The 26,519-nt window shown below is 38.4% G+C and overlaps 1 protein-coding gene across 1 annotated transcript in view; it reads right to left on the bottom strand.

The window, feature by feature from the left end:
• LOC126484436 (39S ribosomal protein L15, mitochondrial) overlaps nt 1–26,519 on the bottom strand; it is a 60,793-nt gene that overhangs the window by 22,442 nt on the left and 11,832 nt on the right. Inside the window, exon 3 of the mRNA XM_050107953.1 lies at nt 11,319–11,484. Coding sequence (XP_049963910.1) covers nt 11,319–11,484 — 166 coding nt within the window. The remainder of the gene's footprint in view (nt 1–11,318; nt 11,485–26,519) is intronic.

Below are 26,519 nucleotides of genomic sequence, written 5' to 3'. Positions count from 1 at the left end.
GCTGCTAACTTATGCTTTCACTATAAAACCGGAGAAAGCATTGTCGAGGCAGCAATGCCATCTAGATTACATTAGCCAATTCACTACCTGCATTGTCTATGTACAAGGGCTCTCTTGCATGTAGAAGTTGTATATGCTACAGAACTATTGATCTTGATGCCTTCACACAGGCCAATAACATAACGAGGAGTTATGTGATTTACTGAAACAACCGGGAGGACTGAAGCTGCACTGTGTCGTGATGCCTGAAGTAAATGTAAAATTATATTGTGATCTGTTAGGAGTGAAAGCACATCAATTTGTGACAACAATTTTGAACACAAGCAACTGCATCGGTACACAATCTGGCACATCCAGAAGTATGAGGTAATCTTAGATTGGTCAAGCAAAGCTTTGTCCTGGAATGCAAGCAGATTGCAAAACTTTTGTCAAACAATGCACAGAGTGTCAGAGGAACAAGATAACACAACATGTCAGACCACCGTTACGCGCATTTCTACCACCTTATCAACATTGCAAACGTGTGCACGCTGATACTGTAGGCCCACTCACAGTCTCCAATGGCTACAGTTATTGTCTCATGGTTGTGGATTAATTCACCAAGTGGCCTGAAGCATTCCCCGTCAAAGACATCACAGCTGGAACCATAATACAAACATTATTTCATAGTAGGATTCCCAGATTCAGGGGTGACAACTTTAGGCTTACTTTTCCAAAGCATTCAAAAGCTATCTGAAGTCTATGGCAGCAAAATTAGTATATGGGCAAACATTATATCTGACAAGAGAATTCACGCACAGCACCAGACTTTGCCACCAGATTAACGGAGCACAGAAACCAACTTAGGTCAACGGCACCCAGAAGTTAGTTTGGGGTTCACAGCTCTTGATAACTGCACACCAATTTTCCGATGTAGTGATGCAGTATGCAAGTCATTCAACCATCATCTGATGGACCGTATCTGGAGACAAGCAGAAGCAACAACACATTCCAAATTAGAATCAATGGTCTGCCTACTACCATTGCACTAGACCAACTCAAGCCTGCATTTTTCGATGCACTGCACACTGCAAACATCACAGGATCCACACAAGCAAAAGATGAGAATGCAGTGCCAGAAAATATTCCAGGGCACCAGTCACCATGAGACACAATGGATGCCAGACAACTCGATGAAGAAAATGAGGCCAAAGATTGGTACATTACATCCATTGGAATTGGAATCACTGACTCCACTACCATAACACCAAGTTTCAAGAAAGCAGTGGTGATGCATGTTCAAAGATACACCAAGTTTATACCATTAGCACTGTGGAGGGGATGTCATGTACTGCTCATTCTGCCCGCGCAAGTGTACAGTGATGCATAAACATTCCAAGAAATTGCAGTTCCAATATATTACCCTAGTTATTCTTTGACTTGAGAGTTCTAGATTATTCCATGCTTCTTATCACCCTGACTCTTGTCCTCTCATACTTGTAAGCTGTCTCATACATGTTATATGTGGAAATAAGTTCTTGGTTCTATCTGATAAGCTCATAGCGAACTGTATTACAAGAGCATGCAATGATATGGTTATCACCACCCTTGCAGAATTTGAACTAAATGACCAGTGAGAGGCACATAAAAAGGGGAGATGAAAAAGGGGAGGAGATGACTGTCCTATCATCTCCTCCCCATTACTACCTGGGTTTGTATGATCCATCCTAGGTTTCAGGACAGGGATCATTATTGCTTCCCTCCGATGATCAGGGTATTGTCCCTCAGACCAGATTCCTTTAATAAGCACAGGGAGGTACTACTTCAACTCAATGCAATGTAGCAACAGGTCATAGTGCACTTTGGCTCTGGTATTGTACTGCAAACCATAGGTAGTGCATCACCTAACTCCTCCACACAATAGGGGCAGTTATATTCCTTCAATAACAGCTGGAGCTAAAGTCCAACTACGCCCTCTCAGCTAATTTCAATCTGCTTTGGAAGATTGGATCTTTACTGCTATTGGGTGTAATTTCTTCAAAGATCCTTGTATACATCTTGTATACAATTGAATCTGATCAAAAGTCAGTCACAGATATTGTGTGTAAATAAAACGTAACATTCCATTTCAATGCCAAAATCCTATCATCCCACACTTACTTGATGAGTATTTATCAGCCAGTATAGCGAATCATGGTAAAAATGCATTATAATTTACTGAAAGAGGAAGGTGCTATGGGAACATCGATGCATCCAAAGTTAAAAAAAAGCTTTTAACATTGCAAACAAACAGAAGTTCAGTTAAATCAAAGTGACTATGAAAAAAGTGTGTTTGAAGTTACAGGGACTACCAGGGAGTAATCAGATGTTTTGAGCGTAATGAAATGAAATTGTTTTTGGTTAACCTTAAATAAGTTGAAAGTGTGATCCAGCTGGAAACTGAAATAGAAAGCAGTGTACTTCTGGCTTTCTTCAGCATGTGAATTGACTGACACAGCCAGATTGGAATATGACCTACAGTGTGAAAGCATGACATACTCATGTGAAAGCATGACATACTCAAATACTGGGAGAAGTACAAATATAATATTAGACTCACATGTAATATGTATATTTCATCTTGCCTAAATAATGTGACACTTTCACAAAATTTTTGTGCATGTGACAAATACAAAATGGCTCTGTTGCTTTTGATTCAATGTTAATGTTAGGTCCTCCATAACTATCTGCATCAACTGGTTCACAACTGAGAATGGCAGAACTACTTCAGCTTAATGCCTAGTCGATTCCTGTGATGTTCAAACCATACTTTATGTTGATAACTAAGGATAGTGTTCCTAGGACTTCCGAGAAAAATGCAGGAATTTTTTCATGTGTGGAAAACCCAGATTTTTTTTTTTTTTTTTTTTTTTAATTCTGGAAATTTTTCCTTGTTTTAGTTTTCAGATTAAGTTTTGAAACTTTGAGTGGTAAGAACTGATACTCTAACAAGAAATTCTACGTAAGCCCGCTACAGCAGCAGTAAAACATGAACAAGAGAATAAAACCAAAATAAAGTTTTAGTTCCAAAGAAGATGCAACATTTACAACAAGAGAACACAGTATACACACAAGTGTCTGCCAACAACAAAATTTATCAAAGGTTTTAGGAAGAAGACTATACAATACTTTGTAGCAACAAACTGCTTTCGATGAGCATGATGTTACAACTGTTTACATTTTTAACAGGTCATGGGAAAATATTACGAATGGTGGTTTGAGAAGTATTACCTTTGAAGTAAATTTCCTTTTACGCAAGATGAATCATATTACATATGGTAGTCAGCGATGAATGTCTTAAATCGTGGAATGTTTTACTCTCATTCAAAACTAAACACTTTGAGGGCTAGCCACTTAGAAAAATTTCAGGTCCAAAAGACCAGCAATTTATACCAGTATTTAAAACTTTCTGGCACATTTGTGTGTGATCTTAAAGAATAGCATATGCTAAAAAAGACTGATTAGATTACATTAGATTGACTTTCATTCCAATTGATTCGCAGTGAGGTGGTCCTCCAGGACGTAGAACATGTCAGAAAAACAATACATGACAAATATTTACAACTAAAATAAACTAATGTACAATCCCACAGGTCCCAAGTGGAATGATCGTCATTTTTTAATGAACACTATATTGAAGAGTCATTTTACAAATACTAATGCACAGAACTTAAAATAAAAAAGTTTATTTATTTATTTATGAGGTGATAAACATGTAATACAATTACTATAATACTTATTTACAATGAACACATTACTGCACTGAATTTGTGCAGAAGTTATATTGTACTTTTTACACACACACACACACACACACACACACACACACACACACACACACAAATCAGTTGGTTTTACTGAGAAATTCATCAATGGAGTAGGTTGTTAAGCTTTTTATGGCTGCTGGCAAGTTATTGAAAATGTATGTTCCTGAATAATGCATACCTTTTTGTACAAGACTAAGTGACTTTAAATCCTTGTGAAGATTATTCTTATTTCTAGTATTGATTCCATGAATTGAGCTGTTGGTTTGAAAAAGTGATATTTTTAATGACAAATTTCATCAACGAATAAATATACAGGGTGACTCAAAAAGAATACCACAACTTTAAAAATGTGTATTTAATGAAAGAAACATAATATAACCTTCTGTTATACATCATTACAAAGAGTATTTAAAAAGGTTTTTTTTTCACTCAAAAACAAGTTCAGAGATGTTCAATATGGCCCCCTCCAGACACACGAGCAATATCAACCCGATACTCCAACTCGTTCCACACTCTCTGTAGCATATCAGGCGAAACAGTTTGGATAGCTGCTGTTATTTCTTGTTTCAAATCATCAATGGTGGCTGGGAAAGGTGGCCGAAACACCATATCCTTAACATACCCCCATAAGAAAAAATCGCAGGGGGTAAGATCAGGGCTTCTTGGAGGCCAGTGATGAAGTGCTCTGTCACGGGCTGCCTGGCGGCCGATCCATCGCCTTGGGTAGTTGACGTTCAGGTAGTTACGGACAGATAAGTGCCAATGTGGTGGCGCTCCATCCTGCTGAAATATGAATTGTTGTGCTTCTTGTTCGAGCTGAGGAAACAGCCAATTCTCTAACACCTCCAGATACTGTAGTCCAGTTACAGTAGCACCTTCGAAGAAAAAGGGACCAAAAAATTTATTGGCTGAAATGGCACAGAAAACGTTCACCTTAGGCGAGTCACGTTCATACTGAGTTGTTTCCCGCGGATTCTCAGTGCCCCATATACAGACATCGTGACGGTTGACTTTCCCGTTAGTGTGGAAAGTTGCTTCATCACTAAACACAATCTTTGAAATGAAAGATTCATCTGTTTCCATTTGAGCAAGGATAAAATCACAGAAATCGATTCTTTTAATCTTATCAGCTGCAGACAGTGCTTGAACCAATTTCAGACGATAAGGTTTCATAACTAACCTTTTTCGTAGGACTCTCCATACAATTGATTGTGGAATTTGCAGCTCTCTGCTAGCTCTGCGAGTCGATTTTCCTGGGCTGCGAACTTTTCCCTTTGCACAAACACCCATTCTCTGTAAACTGTTTATAACAACGTTTAATATACCACCTATCAGGAGGTTTAACACCATACTTCGTTCGAAATGCACGCTGAACAAATGTCGTCGATTCACTTCTACTGTACTCAATAACACAAAAAGCTTTCTGTTGAGCGGTCGCCATCTTAGCATCAACTGATGCTGACACCTAGTCAACAGCGCCTCAAGCGAACAAATGTACAACTAAATGAAACTTTATAGCTCCCTTTATTCGCCGACAGATAGTGCTTAGCTCTGCCTTTTGTCATTGCAGAGTTTTAAATTCCTAAAGTTGTGGTATTCTTTTTCAATCACCCTGTATTGGAAAGCAGTAGTTAGTATCCCTAGTTCCCTAAACAGGCTTCTGCAGGATGTTCTTGAGTTCACACCACATATAACTCTTACTGCACGTTTTTGTGCCCAGAAAACTTTAGCTTGGCTTGATGAATTACCCCAAAAAATAATCCCATATGACATTATGGAATAAAAGTAAGCATAGTATGCCAGCTTTTTCATTTTTATATCCCCTTTGTCTGACAATTCGTATTGCAAATAGAGATTTGTTAAGACGCTTCAGCAGTTCTGTGGTGTGCTCCTCCCAGTTGAATTTATTATCAAGCTGTAATCCCAAGAATTTAACACTGTCCACTTCTTCTATCTGCTTGTCATCATATGTTAGGCATATACTCATGGGACACCCCTTACAAGTTCTGAACTGCATGTAGAGTGTTTTTTCATAGTTTAGTGACAAAGAATTGACTACGAACTAGTGATTAATGTCCACAAATATTTTATTAGCTGATCTTTCTAATACTACACTTGATTTGTTATTTATCGTAATGTTTGTGTCATCAGCAAACAAAACGAACTTGGCATCTGGTAATGTTACTGATGAAAGGTCATTGATATGCACAAGAAAAAGTAAGTGCCCCAAAATGGAACCTTGTGGCACCCCACATGTGATTAGTTCCCAGTTGGATGATGCCTGATAGCTTGATACATGCCTCTTTCCTAATCACACCCTTTGTTTCCTGCCAGAGATATAAGATTTGAACCATTTTGCTGCATTTTCTGTTACACTATAATATTCTAATTTATTAGAAGGATATTGTGATTTACACAGTCAAAATGCCTTTGACAGATCACAAAATATACCAATTGCCAGCAATTTTTTGTCTAATGAATTAAGCACATTTTCACTGTAAGTGTAGATAGCCTTCTCAATATCAGAACCCTTTAGAAATCCAAACTGTGACTTTGACAGTATGTTATTTGAGATAAGATGGTTATAAAGCTGATTGTACATTACTTTTTCTAAAATTTTTGAGAATGCTGGCAACAGTGAAATTGGATGGAAATTTGCTGCTATTTCTCTATCTCCCTTCTTAAACAGTGGCTTAACTTCAGCATATTTCAACCATTCAGGATATATTCCACTGATAAACGACTGGTTACACAGATAGCTTAATATGTTACTTAGTTCAGAATCATATTCTTCAATTAACTTTGTTGATATTTCATCATACTCACTAGATGTTTTTGATTTTAAAGATTTTATGATGGACATTATTAGTGCTGGGGTAGTGAGGATCAAATTCGTATTATGGAAGTTACTTGGAATGTCTGGTCTGAGGTATTCCATAGCAGCATTTACTGAACCTGACAACCCCATCTTTTCAGTAGCAGTTATAAAATGTTTGTTAAAAAGTTCTGCAACACTATACACATCTATCACCACAGTATAATTTATTCTTAATGCTATTTGTTCCTCTCCATGTCTGGTTCTACTGGTCTCCTCCTTCACTATATCCCATATTGTCTTTATTTTGTTATCTGATATGACTATCTTTTCCTTGTAATATATTTGCTTTGATGTCCATATTAAGTTCGAATAAGGTAAGCACTTTATTAGCAAAAGTGTTATATTTTTCATTCATGCCATGAGCACTGTAAACATCAGTCCAGTGAATGCCTGAGGAGTGTCCTAAAATAATCAATTTTTGGCTTATTGATTACCCTCTTGGGCTCAGATTTAACAATTTAACAATATTGTATGTGAAAGCTTAGCTTTTCTTTTGTCTATACTGTATTACATTAATTTAAACCATTAACATTTCCTGGTCGTTTGTTGATATTACTTAACAACAATGTTGCTATTGGCTGACTACATTACATGTCGTGTCCTTTTGTGTGTTCATGCTACTTAACAGTGATGTTGCAATGAGCTGACTACATCACATGTTCTATGCTCTGATTATCCACTGTCATTGGCTGGTGAGATCATGTGACATAAGCTATGACAACACAATTTTGCAGTTTTTCAGAATCTACTGTGTTGTATTTGGTGGAATTTGTATTTATACGTCTGTAATACAAAAGTATGCAGTGTGCGTATTGCTGTGCATCAAAGATCTTTCCAAAACATGTTGTTTTTTGCTAGGTTTCACTTCCGAAAATGCCAGGTAGTTCTACACAGGTGTACAAAACCTTTAGCATCAAAGGATTGAAAGTTTTACAGCTCTGAGGGTAAGTATATTGTCACTTAACATGTAAAAAAGGTACTTTCACTCTGGAAAAAAGTGTATTTTTAACTGGGAGATCTGGGAAACATTCAAGAATATTTTTTTCTTGTCCGTGTATACACCCTGTAACTGCTTTCCTGAGTTGACAGCAAAGTAATTGAATGTTACACTGAACTGTCTCACAGATAAGTTATCATTCTTTTACAATTTTATTTGTAGTTGTTATTCTGCTTTTGTCCCATTCTCTGCTTGTTATTAAAGCTATTATGTCAGTGGCTGTGACTACTTTACATGCTTCTCCTCTCATTATTAAAAACTTCAAAGTGAAATTTTCTCAAGCTGATGGTTAAGTACTCTGATTTAGACCAAAAATGCTCTTATTATTATGCATATTTACATTTTATATCAATGCACTTTGTCCAAAATTTGTCTAGTGGCTAGATTCCACCCATGAAGTTTGTTTCTAGGTCTACAATGTACTCATCTAGAGCTGCCAAACTTCCCCAGCCATAAATTTATGTAGAAATAGGAATTTTGGATAACAGAGATGGTCATATCTGTTGTCTAATACAGATGTTTCACCAATTCATACAGCAAATACCTAAGGTTTCCTGTTGTAGAGGCATGTTTATGAGCAGATGTTGTCCTATTTTTTTCCATTTAGAGTCCAGGTTTATTCATTCTTCCACAAAGTTGATTCAGGAGACTTTGGCAGTATTTTTCAGGCATGATTTTAATCTTTACAGGGCAGTCAGTCAGAAGATTACATTTTGTATTTATCTACATGTACATCTACATCCATACTCTGCAAGGCACCATACGGTGCATGGCGGAGGGTACCCTGTACTGTAACTAGTCATTTCCTTTCTTGTTCCACTCACAGATTGAGCAAGGGAAAAACGACTGTTTGTATGCCTACGTATTAGCCCTAATTTCTTTTATCTTTGTGGTCCCTATGCAAAATGTGTGTCAGTTACAGTAGGATTGTTCTGAAGTCAGCTTTATGTGCCGGTTCTATAAACTTTCTCGGTAATGTTCTTCAAAATGAATGTCTTCTTCCCTCCAGGGATTCCTACTTGCGCTCCCAAAGCATATCCGTAATGTTTCCATGCTAATTGTACCTACCAGTAACAAATCTAGCAGCTTGCTCCTGAACTGTGTCAATGTCTTCTTTGAATGCTTTCTGGTGCAGATCCCAGACACCTAAGCAGTACTCAAGAATAGGTTGCACTAGTGTCCTATATGCAGTCTCCTCACCAATGAACAACACTTTACTAAATTCTCACAATAAACCAAAATCGGTCATTCGCCTTCCCTACCACAATATTTGCATGCTCGTTCCATTTCATATTGCCTCACAGCATTAAGCCCAGATATTTAAACGACACGACTGCATCAAGCAGGACACAACTAATGCTGTACCTGAGCATTATGGGTTTGTTTTTTCTACTCATCTGCATTAGCTTAAATGTTTCTACATTAAAAGCCAAGTGCCATTCATCACATTAAGTAGAAATTTTGTCTAGGTCATCTTGTATCAATCTACAGTCACTTATCTTTGACACCTTCCTGTACATCACAGTATCGTCAGCAAAAAACTGTAGAGTGCTGCCCACTCTGTCTGCCATTTCATTTACGTATATAGAAATCAGCAGTAGTCCTATCACACTTCCCTGAAGCATTCCTGATGTTACCCTTGTCGCAATGGGGTACTGTGTTGAATGCTTTTCGGAAATCTGGAAGTCTGCAATCTGCTCTTTGTCTATAGTTCGCAATATATTGAGAGGGAATAGAACAAGCCGGGTTTCACACGAGCAACGCTTTCTAAAGCTGTGCTGATTTGTCCTTTCAGCCTCCAGGAAATTTATTATATTTGAACTCTGAATATGCTCTAGGATTCTGCAACACCGATGTTAAGCATATTGATCTGTAATTTTGCAGATCTGTTCTTTTACCCTTCTGATACACAGGAGTTACAAAATACTGGCCATAACTGTTGAGAAGGAATCAACTTCATCCCCTCTGGTATAGGGCCATTGAGTTTCCTGCAATGTTTTTATTGCTGTTTTGCTTTTGGTGAAGTGGTTAACCCAAATCTGATCCAGAGTTAAAAACCAACTTACAGAATAAATTATAATTTTTTTGTGTGTCTCAAAAAATTGCCAAGAAATTTATTGTCAAATGTCTATGTGGTCAGCATTCAACTGATGGGGTAATCAGCTTGCACAAAGCTTTCTGAAAGTTGATTTGTCATGCAGAGTGACCATCTTCATCCTTCTGATATGCCTTCAGTGTCAGTTTGTACAATCACCTTTACATTCTACCTTGTCTAATATGATACTGGGCACTTTCTCAATGTTTTCATGGATGGTTACAGTTTTGGGACTTCCTTCTATAAATCATTTTTGAGAGAAGTAATACTGCATTTGAAGTGAGCTAACTATGTCATAGTTATTGAAAATGAAGTTATAAACTTCTTATAAAGCTTTGGCATAAGGCTCTGGAATAATTTTTATCAACAGTAAAGTGCAGTATCCCAATGAATCCATTTGAAAGAAACACACACAACTATTCTGAAAATCCATACAAACAAAACTAATCTGCATATCAAGCTAACTCTTTGAATTCATCTTTGCACAACATTTATCAGTGTGAAACAAAGCTTCATTCATGTCAATGCTGCCTGTGTTCCAGGCCAAGAATTTGACTGTTTGCTCTTGCACAGTTAATGGAGAGTTTCCTCGTGGTAAGTGATATCTGCTATCCTGTGCTAGTTAATAATCCCCGTAGGGGAATGGAAGATGATTTGCACCCTAGTGACCATTTTCCCCTGCGGATCCACCAGCCAGGTGAAGCAACACCACCTAACAAGCCATCTAAATGTATGTTAAACAAAGCCAAATTGACACTTTTACAGCACTTGGCTGTATTCAGACTTAAATACTACACAAGCAGGAAATGATAGAACATACAACTACTGTCATCCACAGGGCTGCAGATGTTTCTATCCTGAAGTACTCCATTAAACTTTGCAGATGGCCTATTCCAGGGTCAGTAACAGGGGAGCAGCACTGTGAAAGTTCCAATGTTATCCATCTGATGACAATCTTGCAGCATTTCACATTGCTCTGGCAAAAGCTTAGCTCATTATCAGAGAGACCAAAAATAGTTACAGCAAGAAATTTGACAATCTATGAACTATTTCACATCACCAGCAAAGCTATAGGAGTCTTAGAGACTGATCAATGGAAAGGCATAATGTGTGCAATGCAGTGGTCATGAAGGACAAGAAAGGATTTTGGCATTGAAATGGAATGTTACGTTTTATTTACACACAATATCTGTGACTGACTTTTGATCAGATTCAATTGTATACAAGATGTCAGAATTAATATTCACCTACACATTTAAAATTATATTGCATGAAACTTTATCTCCGTTTCCAGCAGTAAGTAAACTGAAAATGTTCTCCTGTGGTCAGAAAAATCTGTATGCAGTATTCTCAAAATATGTTTTAAAGTGGCACACTATTGAAATAGTTAACACACACATCTGGCTACAGTTTTAATTCTATCTATGATAATATTATGTAGAGTATTTAAGAAATTGGAAATTTAATAAATAATTGGTAAGTATGTTGGAAACTTTTTTTTCAAATGCTCTACACAAACAGTGCTAGCTGAAAGAAAGAATTTTCATACTTAGTTCCTCTCACCTCATCTGTTAACTGAAAGCCGTAGTGATGCTGATCTGGGACAATAGAAAACAGCCCAGTATTGCAAATAGCAGTCAGATCAATTGGTTGAGAGCTATCAAGACGATCAGTGTCTAACAGTTTCTGAAGCTGCAGCAAAGATAATGGTGGATACTGTCTTCTTAAACTGCAACAAGCATCATACACTAAAAATGTGAAATTCTATCTTATGTGTGCAGAATAGAAAAATATACACAGTTTTAAATTAATCAGTGCACAATAACAACTGAGAAAATAAAAATGCAATGCTTGCTCTTGTTATCCCACATATCATGTTTGCCTTACTGACATTTCTGCTTGCTGTACATTGTAAAATTAATGCAAACTATGAAATGGGAATAGTTGCAAAAACCTTCGTCATTTTTATTTATGATGATTGAATATTATTATACAACACATCACTGTATTGTAATTTCTTAACTATGTACTAATTACAATCACACAGATCATAGTGATATGAAAATTCTCTATTACATCCTGTATCTTCGCTGTCTTCTGGTATTGGTAAAATTTTTACCTCGGTGGCTCCAATTAGTTTTTAATACGTGGGGCAAACAAATGAAAATGAGTCAGATGGAAAACATTAAGTAAATAGTTAATTATTTCACAAGTAATCGTCGTAACTGTTAATATATTTATACCACTGTGAACAAGACAGTCAATGTCCTCTTGGCAAAATGTTTGCGCTGTACCCAGGTGTGCACATCTTCATCCAAAGTAAATCAATGGTCACAAATGTCTTTCTTCAAGGCTCTGAAAAAATATGGAAATCACATATGGAGAGATTGGGACTGTGTGGAGGATGTGTAGGGGCTCCCCGGTCAAATGACTGCAGCATACTCTAAACATCCTTGACAACATGTGGGCACACCTGGGTACAATCATGGACTGATGTCGCATTACAAAGCATTAACATACACTGAAAGATTGTCACATACCTAAAGTCATCGTACAAGCTAATAAGAATACATAAAACATTACTTAGTTTTATGCAACATGCCTGTGGTGTTTCAATGCCATTTGTTAACTACCCGTATGGTGCACAAAGACTCCTTAGGGTTCTAAATGGAAAACTGTCAAGTTATATGGTGGAAAGCCTGAGACTTTGGACGTCAAAAGGGGACTTTTATATAATAGAGGGAAACATTCCACGTGGGAAAAATATATCATTTTGACAAATGTCTGCTTGTGTCTGTGTATGTGCGGATGGATATGTGTGTGTGTGTGTGTGTGTGTGTGTGTGTGTGTGTGTGTGTGTGTGTGTGTGTGTGTGTGTGTGTGTGTATATACCCCTTCTTTCCCCCTAAGGTAAGTCTTTCCGCTCCCAGGATTGGAATGACCCCTTACCCTCTTCCTTAAAACCCACATCCTTTCATCTTTCCCTCTTTCCTGATGAGGCAACAGTTTGTTGCGAATGCTTGAATTTCATGTGTGTGTTTGTGTGTCTATCGACCTGCCAGCACTTTCGTTCGGTAAGTCACATCATTTAGATATAAAAGGGGACTTTTAATTACGCATACTGAATTCAGTATCATTATTTACACTTGCCACGTGTGAAATGAAAATTATGATAAAAGAATGAAAGAGGCCCATCTTGCTCAGGTTGAAAGCACCTGTTCATGTTTTTACAGTATTTGCAATTTAAAATTTAGGTCTTTTTAAAGCTTTGCCTTAAGAAAAACACAAATTAGTTCCTGTTATTTACCCAGGCATATTTTGACAACTAAATATCATCTTGTGTGGATCAAATTAATATCTGTAAAATATAATACTAAGTTCATTTACAAAGTATTTCAAAAATACTAAAATTTCTTCATGACTACTTTGCAGATGATACTGGAATGTCTTCTTGGTCTTTATTTCCCTAATGGTGATGTTATGAATAGGCTATTGAAACAGTTCAGTAGCCACAGTCAATCTGTAACTTCTGTATCTTGCTAAGTTTCTTTCTTCTCTTACTTTTTCTCGCTGTCTTCATGCAATACCAGTGATGTAAGGCTCCTGCTGTTCAGTACCCTTGAAACATGACACAGCTTCTCCCCTGTGGACTTCAATTCATTGCATCAAAGATGCTAAAAGAGAATTTTCTTGTTCCAGTGAAATGACACACGCAGACAAGTTGAACTCTTATTATTTCCTATAATGTAGAACTACTTCTCTTAAAGAATCAACTGTCCCATGTGTTACATTCCAGCAAGATGTTGTCATACATCTGTCTCACACAAGACTCAGAACAATAGTACAATAAAATCTGATCATCAATCCTGCAATGATTTCATTGGTATTATGGAGGTCACATGTGCTTCATGCCCTTCCCTTGCCACCCTATGGAGAAAAAAAACTCCACTCAGCAGGTAGAAGCACCATTCCATGGGCTGCATCACCAATAGCACAGGATTGGTACAATTCCAATCTGTATAAACCATCAAAAAAATTCCTGAAAGTAGGGCGCTTCCTACTTACTAACTTCCTTAACCCAAGAACATCTTTCATCGGCCAATGGATATCAAGGACGTGGAAAATCTCACTCTTTGAAAGACATTTTACACCTCAATACGCTCTCAAAAATGAGAAAAAATGCATTTTCGCTAGCAACACACTTTTCAGATGAAGAATCCAAACAAAACACTTGTAGTTATTAGGCCTAAAATTAATAAACATCCCTGAACTCACTATTATACTTTCCTAAATAAATTTGAGCCTCAGAAGATGACACACAGGCATTGAAATGTGTCAGGGTAAATAAAATGAACTATATTGTGTTTTGCATAGGCAGAGTACAAGAAAACCTAAGTTAAAAATTGCAAAAACAACCTTAGCAGGAGCTTCCAATCAATGTAAGCAAGATGATTCTCTCAAAGCCATGCCAAGCATTTCCCTCAAAGTTCTACAATAACTCAAGGATGTAACAGTACAGTTACGCAAAACTCTCCTCTATATCAAGTTTAACTAACTCTGTCTGAGTAATAATAGAATTCCTGGTTTTGTAAAAGTCAATGTAAACAGCAGGTCATCTGCAGCACAAGTAGCCAAAAGAAAAACAAATCATTTGGTTACAAGATGAAATTCCTATATGCCGAAAAAACAGTAGCTCTATGTTCAGTCATATACAAGGTCCGGCAGAAAAACCTCCCCTTTAAGGAAAGCTAATAAAAACAAAACCAAATAAGGTAGAACAATTTTATTTATACTAAATAAAAGTACATATTATGCCATTTTAGAAAATACTCTTATGGTCTTACTTTTTAAATAAAACATCCCTTAAATGGCTTCCTGCACTGTCGACACACTGTTTGAGTCTTTCCCTGAAGTTATTCATTACTCTTTGAGTCATTTCAGGTGGAATAGCTTCAACCTCTTGTGTAATTGCTTCTTTCAGGGCTCGTAAAGATTGTGGACGTTGTTCATAAACTTTTGCTTTTAAATAGCCCCAAAGAAAGAAATCACAGGGCGTTAAGTCCGGCGATCGTGGGGGCCAGCCAATGTCTCCACGCAACGAGATCACATGTCCAGGAAACATTTCCTTCACCAATGCCAGTGACTGCCGTGCTGTGTGGGCTGTAGCACCATCTTGCTGGAACCACACGTTCTCTATTTCACCAAAAAGCTCCCTTAGTTGCGGTTGGAGAAAGTCGCAGAGCATGGCACAATAGCGTTCACTGTTGACGGTTAAATTCCTGTCATTTTCTTCGAAAAAGTAAGGACCGATCACTCCGGAATTGTAAACAGCACACCATACTGTTACTTTAGGGCTATGAAGTGGTCGTTGATGAAGTTCTTGGGGATTGTGTTCACACCAGTACCTGCAATTTTGGCTGTTCACTGTTCCGGCAAGGTGAAAGTGTGCTTCATCAGAAAAAATCACAATATCGTTGGGACGAATGTTCCGAAGAAGGTCTTGGCACAAACTTACACGGACACCACAGTCTCGTTCACTCAGTTCCTGCGTAGTTACAATTTTGTAAGGATGCATTTTAAGATCTCGATGCAAGATTCTTCTCACACTTCGATCAGATATCCGTAATGCTGCCGCATGCTTTTTAGCGGATCGTCGAGGAGATTGTTGAACTGAAGCTCTAACTGCATCAACATTTCCGGGGCCTGTTGCAGTCCGTGGTCGTCCAGGTGGTTTCCTTTTTAATGCGGAACCTGTCTCACGAAAGTTAGCAACCCAAGAATAAATTGTTTTCTTATCGGGAACAGGGTCCCGTCGTCCGAGCGCAAAGCGAACGCGAAAAGCACGTTGAGTATTAATAGGCGATTCGCCATTTTGAATAAAATCTTCCACTACGAAGGCACGATGTTCACCAGACCACGCCATGGCGTACACTGAAAACGGCACGTAGGCAGCTACTTAACGACGCGCCCCCCACCACTCTGCTCCTTCTACTGTCCGCTGCACGTTACTTTGTAATCGGGGAGTTTTTTATGCCGGACCCTGTAGAACACATTTTGAATTAGCTAATCTCATAAAGACATCTGCCCGTTTTAATGACATCGCACAAAAAAGAAATCAAGTGACGCACAGAAACACTAATGAAAAAGAAGGAAGAAACACAAAACAAAAAACTGAATCACATCACGAAATCAAACACAACAATGACTAAAGAAGACAGAATGGTTACCCAACACAAGTACCATGGCAGATATGTAAATTTAACTGACACAGAATTGACAAAGCAAGAAAGACAATTACTCAAAAAGTAGCTCAAATATAACAAACACAAACACATCACACAGGAAATAGAAAACCTGGCCACAGAAACAAAACACAATAAAACAAGAAGAAAAGTTGGAAAAATCAGAATTCAGTGCCAACTTAACAAGGGAGCTGGAGCAGAAGAGATGGGAATAAAACCCACATTAATACAAAAACAAAACAAAACATAACCAGAAAACTAAACAAAAATACTACAAGAACATAAAGCAGTCATCACCAAGGCAGGTAAAGGGAATACACGAGTCCTTGCGAGAGAGAGGCAGAATAAATCAGCAAAACAAAAGAATTCATGGAAGAGAACATCATTAAATTAATCAGTGGTCCACCACAAGGTACCAAAGAAACATACAAAAACTTATAAAAACTCTCAAAGTTTCCATTACAATAGCTCAAGCAAAATGTAAGAAGCAAAAGAATCCTAAATAGTTTGCCAAAAATACATAAACACAACAGTCCAATTACACCACTAATTAACTAAAAAAACTGCACCATCTTACCACTTTGCTAGACACACACACACACACACACACACACACACACACAGACAGACAGACTTACCAAACGGGAAAGTGCTGGTAGATAGGCACAATAAAAAAACACACACACCCACACAAAATTTCAAGCTTTCGCAACCCACGGTTGCTTCATCGGGAAGGAGAGGGAAAGATAAAAGGATGTGGGTTTTAAGGGAGAGGGTAAGGAGTCATTCAAATTCCGGGAGCGGAAAGCCTTACCTTAGGGGGAAAAAAAGGACAGGTACACACTCGCCCGCACACACACATATCCATCCACACATATACAGACACAAGCAGATATGTTTAAAGGCAAAGAGTTTGGGCAGAGATGTGAGTCGAGGCGGAACTGCAGAGGCAAAGATGATGTTGAATGACAGGTGAGGTATGAGTGGCGGCAACTTGAAATTAGCGGAGATTGAGGCCTGGTGGATAACGAGAAGAGAGGATATATTGAAGGGCAAGTTCCCATCTCCGGAGTTCGGATAGGTTGGTGTTAGTGGGAGGTATCCAGATAACCCGGACGGTGTAACACTGTGCCAAGATGTGCTGGCCGTACACCGTGCACTTCTCCCAAAAATTCACAAACCCAATCATCCCGGCTGCCCCATTGTAGCTGGTTACCAAGCCCCCACAGAACGTATCTCTGCCTACATAGATCAACACCTTCAACCGATTACATGCAGTCTCCCATCCTTCATCAAAGACACCAACCACTCCTTCATCAAAGACACCAACCACTTTCTCGAACGCCTGGAATCCTTACCCAATCTGTTACCCCCCCGGAAACCATCCTTGTAACCATTGATGCCACTTCCTTATACACAAATATTTCGCACGTCCAGGGCCTCGCTGCGATGGAGCACTTCCTTTCACGCCGATCACCTGCCACCCTACCTAAAACCTCTTTCCTCATTACCTTAGCCAACTTCATCCTGACCCACAACTTCTTCACTTCTGAAGGCCAGACATACCAACAATTAAAGGGAACAGCCATGGGTACCAGGATGGCCCCCTCGTACGCCAACCTATTCATGGGTCGCTTAGAGGAAGCCTTCTTGGTTACCCAGGCCTGCCAACCCAAAGTTTGGTACAGATTTATTGATGACATCTTCATGATCTGGACTCACAGTGAAGAAGAACTCCAGAATTTCCTCTCCAACCTCAACTCCTTTGGTTCCATCAGATTCACCTGGTCCTACTCCAAATCCCATGCCACTTTCCTTGACGTTGACCTCCATCTGCCCAATGGCCAGCTTCGCACGTCCGTCCACATCAAACCCACCAACAAGCAACAGTACCTCCATTATGACAGCTGCCACCCATTCCACATCAAACGGTCCCTTCCATACAGCCTAGGTCTTTGTGGCAAACGAATCTGCTCCAGTCTGGAATCCCTGAACCATTACACCAACAACCTGAAAACAGCTTTCGCATCCCGCAACTACCCTCCCGACCTGGTACAGAAGCAAATAACCAGAGCCACTTCCTCATCCCCTCAAACCCAGAACCTCCCACCGAAGAACCACAAAAGTGCCCCACTTGTGACAGGATACTTTCCGGGACTGGATCGGACTCTGAATGTGGCTCTTCAGCAGGGATACGACTTCCTCAAATCCTGCCCTGAAATGAGATCCATCCTTCATGAAATCCTCCCCACTCCACCAAGAGTGTCTTTCCGCCGTCCACCTAACCTTCGTAACCTCTTAGTTCATCCCTACGAAATCCCCAAACCACCTTCCCTACCCTCTGGCTCCTACCCTTGTAACCGCCCCCGGTGTAAAACCTGTCCCATGCACCCTCCCACCACCACCTACTCCAGTTCTGTAACCCGGAAGGTGTACACGATCAAAGGCAGAGCCACGTGTGAAAGCACCCACGTGATTCACCAACTGACCTGCCTACACTGTGAAGCTTTCTATGTGGGAATGACCAGCAACAAACTGTCCATTCGCATGAATGGACACAGGCTGACAGTGTTCGTTGGTAATGAAGATCACCCTGTGGCTAAACATGCCTTGGTGCACGGCCAGCACATCTTCGCACAGTGTTACACCATCCGGGTTATCTGGATACTTCCCACTAACATCAACCTGTCAGAACTCCGGAGATGGGAACTTGCCCTTCAGTATATCCTCTCTTCTCATTATCCACCAGGCCTCAACCTCCGTTAATTTCAAGTTGCCGCCGCTCATACCTCACCTGTCTTTCAACAACATCTATGCCTCTGTACTTCCGCCTCGACTCACATCTCTGCCGAAACTCTTCGCCTTTACAAATGTCTGCTTGTGTCTGTGTATGTGCAGTTGGACATGGGTGTGTGTGCGAGTGTATACCTGTCCTTCCCCCCCCCCCCCTAAGGTAAGGCTTTCCACTCCCGGGATTGGAATGACTCCTTACCCTCTCCCTTAAAACTCACATCCTTTCGTCTTTCCCTCTCCTTCCCTCTTTCCTGATGAAGCAACCACTGGTTGTGAAAGCTTGAATTTTGTGTGTATGTTTGTGTGTCTATCGACCTGCCAGCGCTTTTTTGGAATATTCATGAGACCTACAGTGACAAGTACAACCATTCACAATTATTCCTATCATCCTCAAGCACACAAATTTCCAAGTTTCAGGTGTGTGCTACACAGTCTCAACAGAACTCCACTGGACAAACTCAGCTACACACATGACCTACATAATACACCAGACAGAAGGGGCAATGGGTTCAATACACAAATAATAAACAAACTGAACAACAAAATAAAAAAGCAAATTAAAAACGAACAAACTGAACAAATTACCGGCCACAACAAAGAGCAAGGGACACAAATGCTTGACAAACTCAGGTAATCAGGAACACCTTACAAAGAACACAGAATTCCACATACATATAAGCAACAAAAATGCCCACAGAGTGGAGAACATTCTAAAGATACAAAAGACTACAAATATCATTCCACATGAACAACACAGTACAGAAAAATCTAAACATTAAGAACACCTCCACAAACAAACTCTCCAAAACTGGAATATTATCAGTTAAGTTGTAGTTCACGCCAATCTGTCTACATAGGCCACACGTGCAGAAATTTTAAAACTAGATATTCTGAACACATAAGTGCCTTAAAAGGTGACAATACAACTAATTTTACTTATCATTTCATACAAGAAAACAACCACCAAACAATATTGAAAATGGTAAGTTCCTCAGAGAAAGCAACAGTTTCTATAAAAACACACAGTATAAGAGAACTACCACAGACAAAAAAACAATGAAACACAGAAGGAAAGTCTTAAATGTTTACGAAACATCCAAAATTAGTATTAGACTAAAGGTAAACAAAATGATTAACAAGTGAGCACCACAAATAAAATAGCTTCTTTCAATAACTATGGAGAAATAAATATCTGTGCAGGTTACATTTCGTGAAAGATGTGTGTAGAAAAAAGGTGAGACTGAAATTATATGAAAAAATGGCAACAAATCAGTGTACACAATAGCAATACAATTGTCATCAGACACACACAACAGGCCAGAAAATTTAAGTATGCTAACATATAATTGGTTGGTGAACAAGTTTGTAGCAATTTTCCATAAGCTTAACAAACATGACTTTAGTCATCTGTAATATATTCTCCTTCACTATTTACAACAGTGTGCCCAAATGCGGGTAACTTTTTGATTCTGCGACTATAGAAATCGCATGGTTTTCAGGCGAAGAACTCCTCGAGTCATGTTCGGAGCGCATTTTCATCCATAACAGAAGTTTCTCAAAGGCTGTTTGATAGAGAGAGGACAAGGTGAAAATCTGAGGGTACAAAATCAGGTGAAAAATAATTGGGTGCGGAATGACTTCCCACCAAACTCCTGTATAGTGTTTGTCAATCTAGCAAAAACCTGGCGCGCATTATTATGGAGTAGCATCACTTCACACAGTCTTCCTGGTTGTTGTTCTTGGACTGTCTCTGCAAGACATCTCAGTTGACAATAAATGTCAGCAGTGATGGTTACACCTTGGGGAAGCAATTCATAATACACTACACCATCGCTGTTTCATCAGATGCATAACATTATCGTTTGTGGATGCACACAGACCTTTGTACAAGGAGTTGCTGCTATGGTCGGGCTCAAACATTCTTTTCTTTACTTTATGTTGGATAATGACACCATTTCTCATCACCAATAACAATAGAGGACAGAAATGTTTCATGTTGTTCACAAGCCAATTTATGACAAGAAAGCAGGGATTCACATATGGCCACCGCCAATTTTTGTGATTTTGGCTTAGAGCATACGGTACTCATACATCCAATTTTTGAAGCTTTCTCCATTGCATGCAAATGTCACAATTGTGGTATGATCATGGTTTATCACATTTGCCAGTTCTTGAGTACACTGATCACTGTGGATTAATGTGTTTAAACTATCTTCACCAAACCCAGTAGGTCTTCCTGAACATGGAGAGTCATCACTAATATCAAAACTATCGTCTTTGAAATGAGAAAACCGTTTTCTCGCCATACTCTGTCCAATGACATTATCTTCATACATGGTGCAAGTGTTTCTGGCTGCCTCCGCTGCTGGCACGCCTCTACTGGTGTCAAATGGAAAAATGTGTCAGGAATGTTACAATTTCTCCACTTCGCAATCCATTTTCTAGCATCCATAGCTCCACTCACTATCTCCAAATTACAAAATTACAATACGTAAACTCAAATAGGAACAGTGAACTACAAATGAAAAATGACAATTGATAAATAAACCCACATCAACTGCACTACCAACATCTAAAACAAAAATGTTACGAACTTGTGCACCATCTTAATATAAAGCTACCCAGGAAAAGGATTTCAAAAATAAACAAAATTTCCTTGTGACTGCTTTGCAGATGGCATACTATCAAAATGACAAAAAAGACATGAAAAAGCCTTTTCAGTTGAGCAACATAAATAAAATAATCATGTTATAGTTTTTAGGCCTAAAGTTGATAAATAAGCATGAACTTTGCATTATATTTTACAGAAAGAAATTTGACCCAGAACCAATGACATGTAGGTGTCAAAATATGTCTGGGTAGATAAAAAGAACAAAAAATGTTATTTGTGTAATAATACAAAAACCAACTGTACAAAAACGGCATGCACAAACAATTTTGAACAGGAAATTTCTTCAGAAACTAATTTTTTGCAGTTTTGTGTAATACAAGGAACTCTGTGTTCTTATTTATTTGTATTGTGTGGGGCTTAATGGTCGCACCTAAGCAAAATTGTGAACTTTTCTGATACAGCAGAAAATGAATACCATAGTGTGTAACACTACGATCAATATTGTAAATAACTTGTACTGATTAATTCTGCATAATGTCAAGTATATATTCTTTATTATGAAATGTCTTTGGTCTATGAAGTGGAAAGGTAGTGTGACATGTTTACTCTTTGCAAGTAAAGTTCTTTGTATTATTTGGAGAGAAGTGGTATTTCATTATGTATATTTGTGTTGACTTCTTAATATGTTTAAATAATGAGATTTTTTAAAATATGTTTGCTGGCAACTAGGTAATAACTGGTTCATACAAAGGGACTTTGTAATGTATAAAGAGAAACCCAAAGTAGTTCCCCTCTGCAACGGAAGTGAGTTGGCTTGCTAGGAAAAGGTGGATATGGCACTCAGTCTGGGCGGCAAGTGAGAAAGCACAGTAGTCAGTTGGCAACCAGTACCCAATGAGTGAACAGTGCAGGTGCCGAGCAAGACTTACAGTACTGCAACTGAGATGGAAAGGCCTCGGGTTTAATACACGGCTGTAAAATGGTGCTCTCGATTTGGGTAAAGCTCTAAAAATATTAACAATGCCAAGAAGAAGTAAATAGAGCTAATTACTGCCAATGGAAAGACCACCTAGCCGCCACATGCTCGCCACCACACTTGCGCAACCACTTCGTCACACATACGAAAGGTCAGAACTGTATTACTGTATGAACCAGTAATGTTGTGTTTGGTTCTGAGAAAATATAATCCTAATATTCAAAATGCGTTTGAACAATGTGTCCATCTTGTGCACTTATTCAAGTAGGATCCTCTCCTTTAAGTGATGAAATCCGAGAGTGTCCTTTGCATAAAAAGCATTAACAGTTTCACAGTGCATTTTATTGATGTGTGGCAAAGTTATGTCAGTACTCTTAATGTGCACGGTGAAATTTACTTTTTTTTTCAGACATATAAAAGAGATTATTTATGTTTGAGTATTTCGAAAATTAACTAGAAAATGAACTTTACTGAGGAGCAAAAGTAGAAAGTTTGTATACTGTGTCTCCTTATTGCTTTTGTGTAGTAAATGTGTGTATTAATTGTACTCTACTATTATCATGTGCTATCTGGTCCTGTGTGGGTTGTGAAGAGCAAGTTTAGGCTATATTAGTTAAAGGAAAAAGTAATGATTAAAGTAAACAAGAAAAAGGGCTCATTTGCAAATCTTGTTAATGCTTAACTGCTAAAGTGACAACTGGTGCTGACCACTGTGTAATTTGTCCATCTGGGTGTGTTCACTGCAATTCACAGAAAACAATTTAATGACAGTTCGTTTTGAATTAGTAAAATTAGGTTTTTTAGAAGTAATGCTTTTACATTATTATGCCTAATTAGGCTGGTGACCGTATAACTATTTCAGTTAACAGTAATCTGTTACTGCTACTTTTTTCAAAATTATTTTCTTTCTGTTAACTACCTACAGCTATTCTTACGAAATTAAGGTTTGATACCTATTTTCCATTAGGCAAACCCAGTCAATTCTCTAAACTCCTCTCAGAGGGTAACATTTACTGCTGCCTTGTGACAGAAATAAACATTGTTGTCACTAGGTTAAACTGCATGTCGGTATAACAAGTGGAGCAGTAGTGTTATAAGTGGTCTTCAGAACTTGTTCTGAATTTTAGGTGCTTCAATGGGCCGCTTTAAATTAATACATGTAGTAAATTTTCCACTCAGACAACTGGAATAAATATTACACTGGTAACTTGAGAATTATTTAAAAGTCTTAGTAAGGTGATGTTGAAATTTAAGGTAACTGTGATTGCAGAAGGATTTGAATTTGTTGGTGAGCTCAAAAGAACTGAAGAGGCAAGGTGTCTCAAGAGAAAAAAATGCAGTGAAGAGTTAGATTCAAAGCCGTACCTATCCGTCCATTGTATTTATTTATTTAAGCTGATCATATTGGGGCCTTCAGATCCTCTCTTACATCAGACTAGGGCTTTACACAACATAGTATTTTTTTAAATAATAGGAACCTAAGAAGTGTCAACAACTGTAATATGGTAAACAATAAAAAATAGTATTAACAGGATTAAAAATGATTTGATTGTATGTACAGAAAGTGAGAATAAGTAGTACGAAAAAAATACAAGGCCATCTTATATTCACAGATTTAACTACTGCTGCCCAGGTTAATAAATGGCTCTGAGCACTATGCGACTTAACGTCTGAGGTCATCAGTCACCTAGAACTTAGAACTAATTAAACCTAACTAACCTAAGGACATCACACACAGCCATGCCCGAGGCAGGATTCGAACCTGCAACCGTAGCGGTCGCTCGGCTCCAGACCATAGCGCCTAGAACCGCACGGCCACTCCGGCCGGCCCAGGTTAATATTCTTGTGTTGTTTAATGGAGTATATAGGGTTGTCTTCCATTTACAGATGAAACTTTGGCTATGGAGGTCACATACAGATTCAGAAATGCAGGGCTGGCCAAACAATACAGGTTCAAGACTTCCCGACACATCAAAGCGCACGATACAGTACTGACATTGCTTGAACAATTAGGTGACATTTGAGCCACATGAAAAGCTATGAACTAGCCATGTTTTGTTTAAAATTTGACAATTTTGTGAAACAGAGGAGGAAATAGCACTAAATTCTATCATCTTACAAACTCTTGTTGTATTTGAACAGGTTTGCAATAAAAGTGCTTGTACTTATGTGGATACCGTGCACAAATATTAATGTTGCTTGTTAAGTAAAGGTAACATTCAAAAGCCAAAATGTCATCTTTCAAAAAAGATTACTAGATTCTGAACCCAGAACAATATTTTATTTGTGGAAGACTAATGATTTACCAAGTGGGTTGCAAATTAGAAATTCAGACACTGTTAATACATTGGAATACCAGGTACATGCGCTACCAGTGATAGTGTTTGTTACGGTGCTGCGGGCACACTTAGAATTTGTCCCAGTGCACGAACCTTCGGGTAAAAGCTGGCGTCAGCAGGCCAGCGCTGCGGCCATGGCGACATCAAAAGGACTGGAGCAGAAGTGCTGGAACTCTTTGCCTCGCATTGCCTTGACACTTCGAGACATTACAACGCTGCGGAAACATAAAGCCCATCCTGCTGTCACAGTCATTCAGTGTGGATAGTTTCGTTCAGTGCATGCTGCTGAAGTGTTTAGTGTTCTGACTTTAGTGTCTAGTGGACTATTTTATATGACTATATTTTATTCGTTAACTTTAGTCTTTTAGTGTATTGTGAATTAAGTTCATAATTGATAAATTTATTATAAAAAACATGCGCTTGTAAGTTGCTGATACTGCAAGTCAACCTCCAACAATTATTGTGTCATCAATTGCTTCATCTTCATCTTCAGGTGAGAACTGTTCACAGCCAAAACATTGACAATCCAGTAAAGGAAGATCATTTCAGAAGTCTTGGTTGATCAAATATACATGGCTAGAATTGAAGCATCTACCGAAAAAGTATTTTTGCAAAACCTGCAAAGAGACAGATGCTAAAAATCTATTACAATTTTCTTCAAAAAAAAAAAAAAAAAAAAAAAAAAAAAAAAAAAAAAAAAAAAAAAAAAATTGATGATGCATTTACTTCTGTAGGGTTTTCTAACTGGAAAAAGGTTTTGGAAAAATTCCATCTTCATGAAAATACGTTTATGCATGAAGAAGATGTTCTGAAACTAAATTCTATCACTAACCGAAGTTTGGCCTCCCAATTGAATGAACAGTTAGATAGTGATATGAAGAAAGGCAGTTTAGCTCTTGAGGAAATTTTTACTACTGTGCAATTTCTATGCCGACAAGGACTAGCAATTAGAAGGCACTAAGATGTAAACTCAAATTTCTTTCAGTTGTTGGAACTCCGAAAGAATGACATACCTGAGTTTAAAGATCGGTTAGGGCATTCGGAGTATAAGTGGACGTCCCACGATGTTCAAAAGGAGATCATTGATCTACTAGGAGAGTCTGTGTTGAGAAAGTTATTGGCTTCAGTCAAGAAGACCGAACATTTTTCTATTATGGTTGATGAGACAAGTGATTCTTCGATTCACGAACAAGTGACATTTTGTATTTGTACTGTTGATGATTCCTTAAACATCAAAAAAGACTTTATTGGCTTATACGAGACCCCCAACATTGAATCACAAACTCTGTTTAGTATTTTAAGACTTTTTGCTCGTCTTCATTTGTCAATGAATAACTTAAGAGAACATTGCTATGATGGTGCCTCGAATATGAGAGGTAAGTTCAAAGGAGCAAAAAAATGTTAGTTTTGGATATACAACCAAAAGCATGTTATGTGCACAACACTGCTCACAGTTTAGACTTTGCAGTTGTAGACAGTCTCCGCCATCTTACGTCTATGAGGGATATTATGGCTTTAGCCAAGGACTTAATAATCACCGTAAGTGTCTCGAACAAAACGATGGGACTTATCAGAAGGATACGCTTTGAGAGCAGCGACGACCAAGCTAGTCTATGACCCCTTTGCCCGACTCTATGGACTATGCGAGCTTCTAGTATCTTGAGAATAGTGAAGAACTTCTAGCTTTTTTAAAACATTTTCTGCAGAGGATAAAACAGTGGCAGGTAACAAATGTGCAGGCTACCTTGAGTAAATGTTATAATTCAAGACTTATTTCTTTTTACATCTTTATTGCCATGTAAT

This window comes from Schistocerca serialis, chromosome 6 (genome assembly GCF_023864345.2).
Source record: "Schistocerca serialis cubense isolate TAMUIC-IGC-003099 chromosome 6, iqSchSeri2.2, whole genome shotgun sequence".
Taxonomy (NCBI): Eukaryota; Metazoa; Arthropoda; class Insecta; order Orthoptera; family Acrididae; genus Schistocerca; species Schistocerca serialis.
The sequence above is the reverse complement of the archived record's forward strand: the minus strand, read 5'-3'. Positions and strand labels throughout refer to the sequence as shown.